General features: G+C 64.7%; 1 protein-coding gene across 1 annotated transcript in view; it reads left to right on the forward strand.

Moving 5' to 3' along the window:
- Window positions 1-15,303, forward strand: part of LOC121291210 (complement C4-like) — a 209,586-nt gene that overhangs the window by 128,170 nt on the left and 66,113 nt on the right. Inside the window, exon 28 of the mRNA XM_041212296.1 lies at window positions 1,081-1,249. Coding sequence (XP_041068230.1) covers window positions 1,081-1,249 — 169 coding nt within the window. The remainder of the gene's footprint in view (window positions 1-1,080; window positions 1,250-15,303) is intronic.

Consider the following 15,303-nt stretch of genomic DNA (forward strand, 5'->3'; position numbering starts at 1 on the left):
ATCGAGACATAGATTACAAATGTAGGATGGTCATGTTGGAGTTGTATAGAACCTTGGTGAGGCCACAGCTGGAGTACTGTTGCAGTTCTGGTGGCCAAATTATAGGAAGGATGTGATTGCAGTGGAGGGGGTGCAGAGGGTGCATCACCAGGATGTTGCCTGGGATGAAACATTTAAGTTATGAAGAGAGGTTGGATAGACTTGGGTTGGTTTCGTTAGAGCAGTGAAGACTGAGGGGTGACCTGATCAATGTATACAAGATTATGAGAGGCATGGACAGGGTGGATAGGGAGCAGTTCCCCTTAGTTGAAGGGTCATTCACAAGGGGACGTAAGTTCAAGGTAAGGGGCAGAAGGTTTAGGGGGGATGTGTGGAAAAATTTTGTTACTCAGAGGGTGATGATGGTCTGGAATGCACTGCCTGTGAGGGTGGTGGAGCCCGGTTGCCTCACATCCTTTAAAAAGTAACTGGATGAGCACTTGGCACGTCATAACATTCAAGGCTATGGGCCAAGTGCTCGTAAATGGGATTAGGTAGGTAGGTCAGGTGTTTCTCCTGTATCAGTACAGACTCAATGGACCTCTTCTGCACTGTGATTCTGTGATAATGGTGTGATACTGACACTAATGGTGTGATACTGACACTAATGGTGTGATACTGACACTAATGGTGTGACACTGACACTAATGGTGTGACACTGACACTAATGGTGTGACACTGACACTACTCGTGTGACACTGACATTAATGGTGTGATACTGACACTAATGGTGTGATACTGACATGACTATGACTAACTATTGCAAGAAATACCCATTCCAGGTGTGAAAGTACAAGATAAATTTTCCATTAATTGATACCTTAGTGCAGGAAATTTTAGATCAGAAGGGAGTCAGAATTCTCTGGATTAGGGATCACCATTTGTTGGAATGCAACTCCTCCAACAATACCAGCTTTTTCAAGTTTATTTCTTAGCGGGAAGTGGGCACTTCAGCAAAGCCAACATTTGAGATGTCGGGAAGGAAGTGGGCCAAATATTTCACAACCATTTCATTTCTCACCTTTGCTTTTGTGTCCTCAGGAAAAAAGCGTTGGAAATGCTGTTGATTTTTTGCATAAGGCATTGCCAAATATAATCCAGCCTCACACAATTGCAATCACCACCTATGCCCTTGCTTTCGTGGGAGCAGATATGGAGAAAGAACAAGAAGCTGACAGAAAGCTGAAAGCTATCGCAACTTATGATCGAGGTAAAGTTTGGATAATTCTCAGCATTCTGTTAGATGGGAATGTTGAATAATGATCTCAGTGTTCGCTGCAATGGTTTGGCTATGGGCCAATCATACCTGCTCCACCTCTTCAAAAATTATCAAGATAACTCTAAAGCTACCCTCTTTTCCTTTTAGACCTGCCTGCACACTGTGTCACGGCTGACTGCACCAACTTCCTCCAACACCTCTTTGTCATCCTCTAGCTGTGTGGAACAGCTCTCACGCTGTTCTTCTTGTCGAACCTGTTACAGTCAAGTACCACTTGAAGAGGCTTCCCTTCTCGCTCATGCACCTTCACAGCTGCCCCCACCCCCACCACCCCACCCCGGATCTACGCTTGGTGGCCTCCCATTTGTCACCTCCATGCTTCCCCAGGGTGATACAATTCAAAAGCACAATGCTATTTTTCAGCAGCACATTGAAGACACACAGTTGCAGTTCAACAGCACATTGCTTCATTCCTCCACGATCTGTGAGCTATTAGAGCACTTATCCAGCATTAGTTGTATAGAAAAGTCTCCAAATTTCCTTTAAATTTTGTCCTCATTTTGTTGATTTGGTTTAATTGTTTTAACCTGAAAGAAAGAAAAATCTCCAATTAAATTGAGAAGCCAAAACCATCGACTTTGCCTTCTGCTGAAATTCAATTCTCTCGCTTTCAACTCCTCCATTCTCCCTGGCAATAGTCTCAAACCAGGTTGTTCACAATATCGGTGTCACATTGGATCCAGAGCTGGAATTCATGTTCTTACCATCACTAAGATCCCCTAATTCCACCTCCGTCAAATCGGTTCACTCTGCCTTTGTCCGAATTGACTGCAGCTGAAATCCTCATTTCAACTGGATCTGACTATTCCAGTAAACTCCTCGCTGCTCCCCTACACCCTAGCATCTTAAACTTCCTGTCATCCAGAACCATCCACCCCACATCCTCACCATCACCCTGCCCGCGTCCCTACCTGCGACCTCACCATCCCCATGTCCTCAGCCTCACCCTGCCCTTGTCCTACCCGTGTCCTCAGCATCCTCACATTCTTGGCCTTAAACCTGCCTATGTCACTCCCCGCGTCCTCACCCTCCCCACGTCCACAACTTCACCCTGCCTGCGTCGTCACCCTGCCTGCGTTGTCACCCTGCCTACGTCCTCACCCTGCCCACATCCTCACCCTGCCCACATCCTCACCCTGCCCACATCCTCACCCTGCCCACGTCCTCACCCTGCCCACGTCCTCACCCTGCCCACATTCTCACCCTGCCCATGTCCTCGTCATGCCCAAACCGATTCCCTGCCCAAGTCCTCGCCCTGACCACGCCCTTGCTATCCCCATGTCCTCCCGCTCCCCACGTCCTCGCCCTGCCCACGTCCTCGCCCTGACTGCATGCTCACCCAGCCCATGTCCACAACCTGCCCATGTCCACAAACTGCCCATGTACTCGCCCTACCCTCGTCCTCCCCCTGCCCGCGTCCTCCCCCTGCCCACGTCGTGCCCCAGCCCGCATCCTCCCCCGCCTATGCCCACGCCAAAGCCCACGCCCACGACCACATTGTCACCCACCCTGAGTCCTCGCCCCGCTTGCGTCCTCATCCTTGCCCTGCCCGCCTCCTCGCCCTCGCCCTGCCCGCCTCCTTGCCCTCGCCGCACCCGCCTCCTCACCGTCGCCCCGCCTGCCTCCTCACCGTCGCCCCGCCCGCCTCCTCACCCTCGCCCTCGCCTGCCTTTTCGCCCTCGCCTGCCTCCTCGCCCTCGCCCACCTCCTCGTCCTCGCCCCGCCCACCTCCTTGCAGTCGCCCCGCCCGGCTCCTCGCCCTCACCCCGCCTGCCTCCTCACCCTCACCCGCCTCCTCACCCTCGCCCGCATCCTCACCCTCACCCCGCCCTCCTCCTCGCCCCCCCCGCCCGCCTCCTAACACTGCCCGTGTCCTCTCCCTGCACGTGTCCTCGCCCTGATCTCGTCCTCGCCCTGTCCCCGTCCTCACCCTGCCCATTTATTCACCCTGCCCACGTCCACATCCTGCCCACGTCCTCACCCGTCCGACGTCTGCAAGCTCCCCACGTCCTCAAGCTCCCCACGTCCTCACCCTTCCCCCGTCCTCACCCTGCCCACGTCCTCGCCCTGCCCACACCTATTTCCTGCCGGTGTCCTCGACCTGCCGGTGTTCTCGCCCTGCCCGCATCCTTGCTTTGCCCGCGTCCTCGCCCTGATCACGTCCTCGCCCTGATCACGTCCTCACCCTGCCTATGTACTCACCCTGCCCACATACTCACACTGCCCACGTCCTCACCCTGCCCACGTCCTCACCCTGCCCACGTCCTCACCCTGCCCACGTCCTCACCCTGCCCACGTCCTCACCCTGCGCAAGTCCTCACCCTGCGCACATCTTCACCCTGCCCACATCCTCGCCCTGCCCACACCCACTTCCTGCCGGTGTTCTCAACCTGCCGGTGTTCTTGCCCTGCCCACGTCGTCGCTTTGCCCGCGTCCTCACCCTGATTGCGTCCTCACTCTGCCCATGTACTCACCCTGCCCACGTCCTCACTTGCCCACACCCTCCCACTGCTCACGTCTTTGCCCTGCCCATGTCCTCACACTTCCCATGTAGTTGTCCTGCCCACGTCCTCGCCCTGCCTGCAGCCTCGCCCTGCCCGTGTCCCTACCCTGCCCACGTCCTCGCCCTGCCCACGTCCTCGCCCTGCCCACGTCCTTGCCCTGCCCACACCCATTTCCTGCCATTGTCCTCAACCTGCCGGTGTTCTCGCCCTGCCCGCATCCTCGATTAGCCCGTGTCCTTGCCCTGACCACGCCCTCACTGTTCCCATGTACTCACCCTGCCCACGTCCTCACTTCCCCACTCTCTCACACTGCACACACCCTCCCACTGCCCATGTCTTTGCCCTCCCCACGTCCTCACGCTTCCCATGTAGTCGTCCTGCCCACGTCCCCGTCTTGACTGCGTCCTTGCACTGCCCACGTCCTCACCCTCCTCATGTCCTCACCCTTCCCCCATCATCCTCGCCCTGCCCAAGCCTTCACTCTGCCCACGTCCTCCCTCTGACCACATCCTCGCCCTGCCCACGTCCTCGCCTTGCCCACGTCCTCGCCCTGACTGCATCCTCGCCCAGCCCATGTCCACAACGTGCCCACATCCTCACCCTCGTCATGTCCTTACCCGGCCCGCGTCCTCTCCCAGCCTGCGTCCTCCACCCTCCTCATGTCCTCCCCCAGCCTGCGTCCTCCCCCGGCCCATGTACTCCCCCTGCTTGCGTCCTCACCCTGCTTGCATCCTCGCCCTGCCCACATCCTCGCCCTGCCTATGTCTTCCCCCTGCCCGCGTCCAACCCCTGCCCACACCCGTTTCCTGCCGGTGTCCTCAACCTGCCGGTGTCCTCACCCTGCCCACATCTTCACCCTGCCCATGTCTTCGCCCTGCCCGCGTCCTCGCCCTGCCCACGTCCTCGCCCTGCCCGCGTCCTCGCCCTGCCCGCGTCCTCGCCCTGACAACATCCTCACCCTGGCCACGTCTTCACCCTGCCCACGTTCCCACCCTGCCCGCGTCCTCACCCTGCCCGCGTCCTCACCCTGCCCGCGTCCTCACCCTGCCCGCGTCCTCACCCTGCCCACGTTCCCACCCTGCCCGTGTCCTCGCCCTGCCCGCGTCCTCGCCCTGCCCACGTTCCCGCCCTGCCCTCGTCCTCGCCCTGCCCACGTTCCCACCCTGCCCGCGTCCTCGCCCTGCCCAGGTACTCACCCTACCTGTGTCCTCACTCTGCCCACACTCTCACCCTGCACACAACCCCTGCCCACATCTTCACCCTCCCCATGCCCTCACGCTTCCCATGTAGTCGTCCTGACTGCATCCTTGCCCTCCCCACATCCTCACCCTCCCCACATCCTCAAGACCCCACGTCCTCAAGCTCCGCACGTCCTCATCCAGCCCACGTCCTCATCCAGCCCACGTCCTCATCCAGCCCACGTCCTCGCCCTGCCCACATCCTCACCCTGCCCATGTCCTTGCCCTGCCCACATCCTCACCCTGCCCACGTCCTCGCCCTGCCCACGTCCTCGCCCTGCCCACGTCCTCGCCCTGCCCATGTCCTCACCCTGCCCACATCCTCGCCCTGCCCGCCTCCTCACCCTGCGCAGGTCCTCACCCTGCCCGCGTCCTCGCCCTGCCCGCGTCCTCGCCCTGCCCGCGTCGTCACCCTGCCCACGTCCTCGCCCTGCCCACGTCCTCGCCCTGCCCACGTCGTCACCCTGCCCGCGTTCTCGCCCTGCCCACGTCGTCACTCTGACCATGTCCTCACTCTGACCATGTCCTCACTCTGACCATGTCCTCACCCTGCCCATGTCCCACCCTGCCCACGTACTCACCCTGCCCACGTACTCACCCTGCCCACGTACTCACCCTGCCCACGTACTCACCCTGCCCACGTACTCACCCTGCCCACGTACTCACCCTGCCTACGTACTCACCCTGCCTACGTACTCACCCTGCCTACGTACTCACCCAGCCCACGTACTCACCCTGCCCACGTACTCACCCTGCCCACGTACTCACCCTGCCCACGTACTCACCCTGCCCACGTACTCACCCTGCCCACGTACTCACCCTGCCCACGTACTCACCCTGCCCATGTACTCACCCTGCCCATGTACTCACCCTGCCCATGTCACACCCTGCCCACGTACTCACCCTGCCCACGTACTCACCCTGCCCACGTACTCACCCTGCCCACGTACTCACCCTGCCCACGTACTCACCCTGCCCACGTACTCACCCTGCCCACGTACTCACCCTGCCCACGTACTCACCCTGCCCACGTACTCACCCTGCCCACGTACTCACCCTGCCCACGTACTCACCCTGCCCACGTACTCACCCTGCCCACGTACTCACCCTGCCCACGTACTCACCCTGCCCACGTACTCACCCTGCCCACGTACTCACCCTGCCCACGTACTCAGGCCCCTCATGTCCTCACCCTGCCCACATCCTCACCCTGCCCACGTCCTCACCCTGCCCGCGTACTCGCCCTACCCTCGTCCTCCCCCTGCCCGCGTCCTCCCCCTGCCCACGTCGTGCCCCAGCCCGCATCCTCCCCCGCCTATGCCCACGCCAAAGCCCACGCCCACGACCACATTGTCACCCACCCTGAGTCCTCGCCCCGCTTGCGTCCTCATCCTTGCCCTGCCCGCCTCCTCGCCCTCGCCCTGCCCGCCTCCTTGCCCTCGCCCCACCCGCCTCCTCGCCATCGCCCCACCCGCCTCCTCGCCATCGCCCCGCCTGCCTCCTCGCCATCGCCCCGCCTGCCTCCTCGCCGTCGCCCCGCCTGCCTCCTCACCGTCGCCCCGCCCGCCTCCTCACCCTCGCCCTCGCCTGCCTTTTCGCCCTCGCCTGCCTCCTCGCCCTCGCCCACCTCCTCGTCCTCGCCCCGCCCACCTCCTTGCAGTCGCCCCGCCCGGCTCCTCGCCCTCACCCCGCCTGCCTCCTCACCCTCACCCGCCTCCTCACCCTCGCCCGCATCCTCACCCTCACCCCGCCCTCCTCCTCGCCCCCCCCCGCCCGCCTCCTAACACTGCCCGTGTCCTCTCCCTGCACGTGTCCTCGCCCTGATCTCGTCCTCGCCCTGTCCCCGTCCTCACCCTGCCCATTTATTCACCCTGCCCACGTCCACATCCTGCCCACGTCCTCACCCGTCCGACGTCTGCAAGCTCCCCACGTCCTCAAGCTCCCCACGTCCTCACCCTTCCCCCGTCCTCACCCTGCCCACGTCCTCGCCCTGCCCACACCTATTTCCTGCCGGTGTCCTCGACCTGCCGGTGTTCTCGCCCTGCCCGCATCCTTGCTTTGCCCGCGTCCTCGCCCTGATCACGTCCTCGCCCTATCCACGTCCTCACCCTGCCTATGTACTCACCCTGCCCACATACTCACACTGCCCACGTCCTCACCCTGCCCACGTCCTCACCCTGCCCACGTCCTCACCCTGCCCACGTCCTCACCCTGCCCACGTCCTCACCCTGCGCAAGTCCTCACCCTGCGCACATCTTCACCCTGCCCACATCCTCGCCCTGCCCACACCCACTTCCTGCCGGTGTTCTCAACCTGCCGGTGTTCTTGCCCTGCCCACGTCGTCGCTTTGCCCGCGTCCTCACCCTGATTGCGTCCTCACTCTGCCCATGTACTCACCCTGCCCACGTCCTCACTTGCCCACACCCTCCCACTGCTCACGTCTTTGCCCTGCCCATGTCCTCACACTTCCCATGTAGTTGTCCTGCCCACGTCCTCGCCCTGCCTGCAGCCTCGCCCTGCCCGTGTCCCTACCCTGCCCGTGTCCCTACCCTGCCCACGTCCTCGCCCTGCCCACGTCCTCGCCCTGCCCACGTCCTTGCCCTGCCCACACCCATTTCCTGCCATTGTCCTCAACCTGCCGGTGTTCTCGCCCTGCCTGCATCCTCGATTAGCCCGTGTCCTTGCCCTGACCACGCCCTCACTGTTCCCATGTACTCACCCTGCCCACGTCCTCACTTCCCCACTCTCTCACACTGCACACACCCTCCCACTGCCCATGTCTTTGCCCTCCCCACGTCCTCACGCTTCCCATGTAGTCGTCCTGCCCACGTCCCCGTCTTGACTGCGTCCTTGCACTGCCCACGTCCTCACCCTCCTCATGTCCTCACCCTTCCCCCATCATCCTCGCCCTGCCCAAGCCTTCACTCTGCCCACGTCCTCCCTCTGACCACATCCTCGCCCTGCCCACGTCCTCGCCTTGCCCACGTCCTCGCCCTGACTGCATCCTCGCCCAGCCCATGTCCACAACGTGCCCACATCCTCACCCTCGTCATGTCCTTACCCGGCCCGCGTCCTCTCCCAGCCTGCGTCCTCCACCCTCCTCATGTCCTCCCCCAGCCTGCGTCCTCCTCCGGCCCATGTACTCCCCCTGCTTGCGTCCTCACCCTGCTTGCATCCTCGCCCTGCCCACATCCTCGCCCTGCCTATGTCTTCCCCCTGCCCGCGTCCAACCCCTGCCCACACCCGTTTCCTGCCGGTGTCCTCAACCTGCCGGTGTCCTCATCCTGCCCACATCTTCACCCTGCCCATGTCTTCGCCCTGCCCGCGTCCTCAACCTGCCCGCGTCCTCGCCCTGCCCGCGTCCTCGCCCTGCCCGCGTCCTCGCCCTGACAACATCCTCACCCTGCCCGCGTCCTCACCCTGCCCGCGTCCTCACCCTGCCCGCGTCCTCACCCTGCCCGCGTCCTCACCCTGCCCGCGTCCTCACCCTGCCCACGTTCCCACCCTGCCCGCGTCCTCGCCCTGCCCGCGTCCTCGCCCTGCCCACGTTCCCGCCCTGCCCTCGTCCTCGCCCTGCCCACGTTCCCACCCTGCCCGCATCCTCGCCCTGCCCAGGTACTCACCCTACCTGTGTCCTCACTCTGCCCACACTCTCACCCTGCACACAACCCCTGCCCACATCTTCACCCTCCCCATGCCCTCACGCTTCCCATGTAGTCGTCCTGACTGCATCCTTGCCCTCCCCACATCCTCACCCTCCCCACATCCTCAAGACCCCACGTCCTCAAGCTCCGCACGTCCTCATCCAGCCCACGTCCTCGCCCTGCCCACATCCTCACCCTGCCCATGTCCTTGCCCTGCCCACATCCTCACCCTGCCCACGTCCTCGCCCTGCCCACGTCCTCGCCCTGCCCACGTCCTCGCCCTGCCCATGTCCTCAACCTGCGCAGGTCCTCACCCTGCCCACATCCTCGCCCTGCCCGCCTCCTCACCCTGCGCAGGTCCTCACCCTGCCCGCTTCCTCGCCCTGCCCGCGTCCTCGCCCTGCCCGCGTCCTCGCCCTGCCCGCGTCCTCGCCCTGCCCACGTCGTCACCCTGCCCACGTCCTCACCCTGCCCACATTCTCACCCTGCCCATGTCCTCGTCATGCCCAAACCGATTCCCTGCCCAAGTCCTCGCCCTGACCACGCCCTTGCTATCCCCATGTCCTCCCGCTCCCCACGTCCTCGCCCTGCCCACGTCCTCGCCCTGACTGCATGCTCACCCAGCCCATGTCCACAACCTGCCCATGTCCACAAACTGCCCATGTACTCGCCCTACCCTCGTCCTCCCCCTGCCCGCGTCCTCCCCCTGCCCACGTCGTGCCCCAGCCCGCATCCTCCCCCGCCTATGCCCACGCCAAAGCCCACGCCCACGACCACATTGTCACCCACCCTGAGTCCTCGCCCCGCTTGCGTCCTCATCCTTGCCCTGCCCGCCTCCTCGCCCTCGCCCTGCCCGCCTCCTTGCCCTCGCCCCACCCGCCTCCTCGCCGTCGCCCCACCCGCCTCCTCGCCGTCGCCCCGCCTGCCTCCTCACCGTCGCCCCGCCCGCCTCCTCACCCTCGCCCTCGCCTGCCTTTTCGCCCTCGCCTGCCTCCTCGCCCTCGCCCACCTCCTCGTCCTCGCCCCGCCCACCTCCTTGCAGTCGCCCCGCCCGGCTCCTCGCCCTCACCCCGCCTGCCTCCTCACCCTCACCCGCCTCCTCACCCTCGCCCGCATCCTCACCCTCACCCCGCCCTCCTCCTCACCCCCCCCGCCCGCCTCCTAACACTGCCCGTGTCCTCTCCCTGCACGTGTCCTCGCCCTGATCTCGTCCTCGCCCTGTCCCCGTCCTCACCCTGCCCATTTATTCACCCTGCCCACGTCCACATCCTGCCCACGTCCTCACCCGTCCGACGTCTGCAAGCTCCCCACGTCCTCAAGCTCCCCACGTCCTCACCCTTCCCCCGTCCTCACCCTGCCCACGTCCTCGCCCTGCCCACACCTATTTCCTGCCGGTGTCCTCGACCTGCCGGTGTTCTCGCCCTGCCCGCATCCTTGCTTTGCCCGCGTCCTCGCCCTGATCACGTCCTCGCCCTATCCACGTCCTCACCCTGCCTATGTACTCACCCTGCCCACATACTCACACTGCCCACGTCCTCACCCTGCCCACGTCCTCACCCTGCCCACGTCCTCACCCTGCCCACGTCCTCACCCTGCCCACGTCCTCACCCTGCCCACGTCCTCACCCTGCCCACGTCCTCACCCTGCCCACGTCCTCACCCTGCGCAAGTCCTCACCCTGCGCACATCTTCACCCTGCCCACATCCTCGCCCTGCCCACACCCACTTCCTGCCGGTGTTCTCAACCTGCCGGTGTTCTTGCCCTGCCCACGTCGTCGCTTTGCCCGCATCCTCACCCTGATTGCGTCCTCACTCTGCCCATGTACTCACCCTGCCCACGTCCTCACTTGCCCACACCCTCCCACTGCTCACGTCTTTGCCCTGCCCATGTCCTCACACTTCCCATGTAGTTGTCCTGCCCACGTCCTCGCCCTGCCTGCAGCCTCGCCCTGCCCGTGTCCCTACCCTGCCCACGTCCTCGCCCTGCCCACGTCCTCGCCCTGCCCACGTCCTTGCCCTGCCCACACCCATTTCCTGCCATTGTCCTCAACCTGCCGGTGTTCTCGCCCTGCCCGCATCCTCGATTAGCCCGTGTCCTTGCCCTGACCACGCCCTCACTGTTCCCATGTACTCACCCTGCCCACGTCCTCACTTCCCCACTCTCTCACACTGCACACACCCTCCCACTGCCCATGTCTTTGCCCTCCCCACGTCCTCACGCTTCCCATGTAGTCGTCCTGCCCACGTCCCCGTCTTGACTGCGTCCTTGCACTGCCCACGTCCTCACCCTCCTCATGTCCTCACCCTTCCCCCATCATCCTCGCCCTGCCCAAGCCTTCACTCTGCCCACGTCCTCCCTCTGACCACATCCTCGCCCTGCCCACGTCCTCGCCTTGCCCACGTCCTCGCCCTGACTGCATCCTCGCCCAGCCCATGTCCACAACGTGCCCACATCCTCACCCTCGTCATGTCCTTACCCGGCCCGCGTCCTCTCCCAGCCTGCGTCCTCCACCCTCCTCATGTCCTCCCCCAGCCTGCGTCCTCCTCCGGCCCATGTACTCCCCCTGCTTGCGTCCTCACCCTGCTTGCATCCTCGCCCTGCCCACATCCTCGCCCTGCCTATGTCTTCCCCCTGCCCGCGTCCAACCCCTGCCCACACCCGTTTCCTGCCGGTGTCCTCAACCTGCCGGTGTCCTCATCCTGCCCACATCTTCACCCTGCCCATGTCTTCGCCCTGCCCGCGTCCTCAACCTGCCCGCGTCCTCGCCCTGCCCGCGTCCTCGCCCTGCCCGCGTCCTCGCCCTGACAACATCCTCACCCTGCCCGCGTCCTCACCCTGCCCGCGTCCTCACCCTGCCCGCGTCCTCACCCTGCCCGCGTCCTCACCCTGCCCGCGTCCTCACCCTGCCCACGTTCCCACCCTGCCCGCGTCCTCGCCCTGCCCGCGTCCTCGCCCTGCCCACGTTCCCGCCCTGCCCTCGTCCTCGCCCTGCCCACGTTCCCACCCTGCCCGCATCCTCGCCCTGCCCAGGTACTCACCCTACCTGTGTCCTCACTCTGCCCACACTCTCACCCTGCACACAACCCCTGCCCACATCTTCACCCTCCCCATGCCCTCACGCTTCCCATGTAGTCGTCCTGACTGCATCCTTGCCCTCCCCACATCCTCACCCTCCCCACATCCTCAAGACCCCACGTCCTCAAGCTCCGCACGTCCTCATCCAGCCCACGTCCTCGCCCTGCCCACATCCTCACCCTGCCCATGTCCTTGCCCTGCCCACATCCTCACCCTGCCCACGTCCTCGCCCTGCCCACGTCCTCGCCCTGCCCACGTCCTCGCCCTGCCCATGTCCTCAACCTGCGCAGGTCCTCACCCTGCCCACATCCTCGCCCTGCCCGCCTCCTCACCCTGCGCAGGTCCTCACCCTGCCCGCTTCCTCGCCCTGCCCGCGTCCTCGCCCTGCCCGCGTCCTCGCCCTGCCCGCGTCCTCGCCCTGCCCACGTCGTCACCCTGCCCACGTCCTCACCCTGCCCACATTCTCACCCTGCCCATGTCCTCGTCATGCCCAAACCGATTCCCTGCCCAAGTCCTCGCCCTGACCACGCCCTTGCTATCCCCATGTCCTCCCGCTCCCCACGTCCTCGCCCTGCCCACGTCCTCGCCCTGACTGCATGCTCACCCAGCCCATGTCCACAACCTGCCCATGTCCACAAACTGCCCATGTACTCGCCCTACCCTCGTCCTCCCCCTGCCCGCGTCCTCCCCCTGCCCACGTCGTGCCCCAGCCCGCATCCTCCCCCGCCTATGCCCACGCCAAAGCCCACGCCCACGACCACATTGTCACCCACCCTGAGTCCTCGCCCCGCTTGCGTCCTCATCCTTGCCCTGCCCGCCTCCTCGCCCTCGCCCTGCCCGCCTCCTTGCCCTCGCCCCACCCGCCTCCTCGCCGTCGCCCCACCCGCCTCCTCGCCGTCGCCCCGCCTGCCTCCTCACCGTCGCCCCGCCCGCCTCCTCACCCTCGCCCTCGCCTGCCTTTTCGCCCTCGCCTGCCTCCTCGCCCTCGCCCACCTCCTCGTCCTCGCCCCGCCCACCTCCTTGCAGTCGCCCCGCCCGGCTCCTCGCCCTCACCCCGCCTGCCTCCTCACCCTCACCCGCCTCCTCACCCTCGCCCGCATCCTCACCCTCACCCCGCCCTCCTCCTCACCCCCCCCGCCCGCCTCCTAACACTGCCCGTGTCCTCTCCCTGCACGTGTCCTCGCCCTGATCTCGTCCTCGCCCTGTCCCCGTCCTCACCCTGCCCATTTATTCACCCTGCCCACGTCCACATCCTGCCCACGTCCTCACCCGTCCGACGTCTGCAAGCTCCCCACGTCCTCAAGCTCCCCACGTCCTCACCCTTCCCCCGTCCTCACCCTGCCCACGTCCTCGCCCTGCCCACACCTATTTCCTGCCGGTGTCCTCGACCTGCCGGTGTTCTCGCCCTGCCCGCATCCTTGCTTTGCCCGCGTCCTCGCCCTGATCACGTCCTCGCCCTATCCACGTCCTCACCCTGCCTATGTACTCACCCTGCCCACATACTCACACTACCCACGTCCTCACCCTGCCCACGTCCTCACCCTGCCCACGTCCTCACCCTGCCCACGTCCTCACCCTGCCCACGTCCTCACCCTGCCCACGTCCTCACCCTGCCCACGTCCTCACCCTGCCCACGTCCTCACCCTGCGCAAGTCCTCACCCTGCGCACATCTTCACCCTGCCCACATCCTCGCCCTGCCCACACCCACTTCCTGCCGGTGTTCTCAACCTGCCGGTGTTCTTGCCCTGCCCACGTCGTCGCTTTGCCCGCATCCTCACCCTGATTGCGTCCTCACTCTGCCCATGTACTCACCCTGCCCACGTCCTCACTTGCCCACACCCTCCCACTGCTCACGTCTTTGCCCTGCCCATGTCCTCACACTTCCCATGTAGTTGTCCTGCCCACGTCCTCGCCCTGCCTGCAGCCTCGCCCTGCCCGTGTCCCTACCCTGCCCACGTCCTCGCCCTGCCCACGTCCTCGCCCTGCCCACGTCCTTGCCCTGCCCACACCCATTTCCTGCCATTGTCCTCAACCTGCCGGTGTTCTCGCCCTGCCCGCATCCTCGATTAGCCCGTGTCCTTGCCCTGACCACGCCCTCACTGTTCCCATGTACTCACCCTGCCCACGTCCTCACTTCCCCACTCTCTCACACTGCACACACCCTCCCACTGCCCATGTCTTTGCCCTCCCCACGTCCTCACGCTTCCCATGTAGTCGTCCTGCCCACGTCCCCGTCTTGACTGCGTCCTTGCACTGCCCACGTCCTCACCCTCCTCATGTCCTCACCCTTCCCCCATCATCCTCGCCCTGCCCAAGCCTTCACTCTGCCCACGTCCTCCCTCTGACCACATCCTCGCCCTGCCCACGTCCTCGCCTTGCCCACGTCCTCGCCCTGACTGCATCCTCGCCCAGCCCATGTCCACAACGTGCCCACATCCTCACCCTCGTCATGTCCTTACCCGGCCCGCGTCCTCTCCCAGCCTGCGTCCTCCACCCTCCTCATGTCCTCCCCCAGCCTGCGTCCTCCTCCGGCCCATGTACTCCCCCTGCTTGCGTCCTCACCCTGCTTGCATCCTCGCCCTGCCCACATCCTCGCCCTGCCTATGTCTTCCCCCTGCCCGCGTCCAACCCCTGCCCACACCCGTTTCCTGCCGGTGTCCTCAACCTGCCGGTGTCCTCATCCTGCCCACATCTTCACCCTGCCCATGTCTTCGCCCTGCCCGCGTCCTCAACCTGCCCACGTCCTCGCCCTGCCCGCGTCCTCGCCCTGCCCGCGTCCTCGCCCTGACAACATCCTCACCCTGGCCACGTCTTCACCCTGCCCACGTTCCCACCCTGCCCGCGTCCTCACCCTGCCCGCGTCCTCACCCTGCCCGCGTCCTCACCCTGCCCACGTCCTCACCCTGCCCGCGTCCTCGCCCTGCCCGCGTCCTCGCCCTGCCCACGTTCCCGCCCTGCCCTCGTCCTCGCCCTGCCCACGTTCCCACCCTGCCCGCGTCCTCGCCCTGCCCAGGTACTCACCCTACCTGTGTCCTCACTCTGCCCACACTCTCACCCTGCACACAACCCCTGCCCACATCTTCACCCTCCCCATGCCCTCACGCTTCCCATGTAGTCGTCCTGACTGCATCCTTGCCCTCCCCACATCCTCACCCTCCCCACATCCTCAAGACCCCACGTCCTCAAGCTCCGCACGTCCTCATCCAGCCCACGTCCTCGCCCTGCCCACATCCTCACCCTGCCCATGTCCTTGCCCTGCCCACATCCTCACCCTGCCCACGTCCTCGCCCTGCCCACGTCCTCGCCCTGCCCACGTCCTCGCCCTGCCCACGTCCTCGCCCTGCCCATGTCCTCAACCTGCGCAGGTCCTCACCCTGCCCACATCCTCGCCCTGCCCGCCTCCTCACCCTGCGCAGGTCCTCACCCTGCCCGCGTCCTCGCCCTGCCCGCGTCCTCGCCCTGCCCGCGTCCTCGCCCTGCCCACGTCGTCACCCTGCCCACGTCCTCGCCCTGCCCACGTCGT

This window comes from Carcharodon carcharias, chromosome 19 (genome assembly GCF_017639515.1).
Source record: "Carcharodon carcharias isolate sCarCar2 chromosome 19, sCarCar2.pri, whole genome shotgun sequence".
Taxonomy (NCBI): Eukaryota; Metazoa; Chordata; class Chondrichthyes; order Lamniformes; family Lamnidae; genus Carcharodon; species Carcharodon carcharias.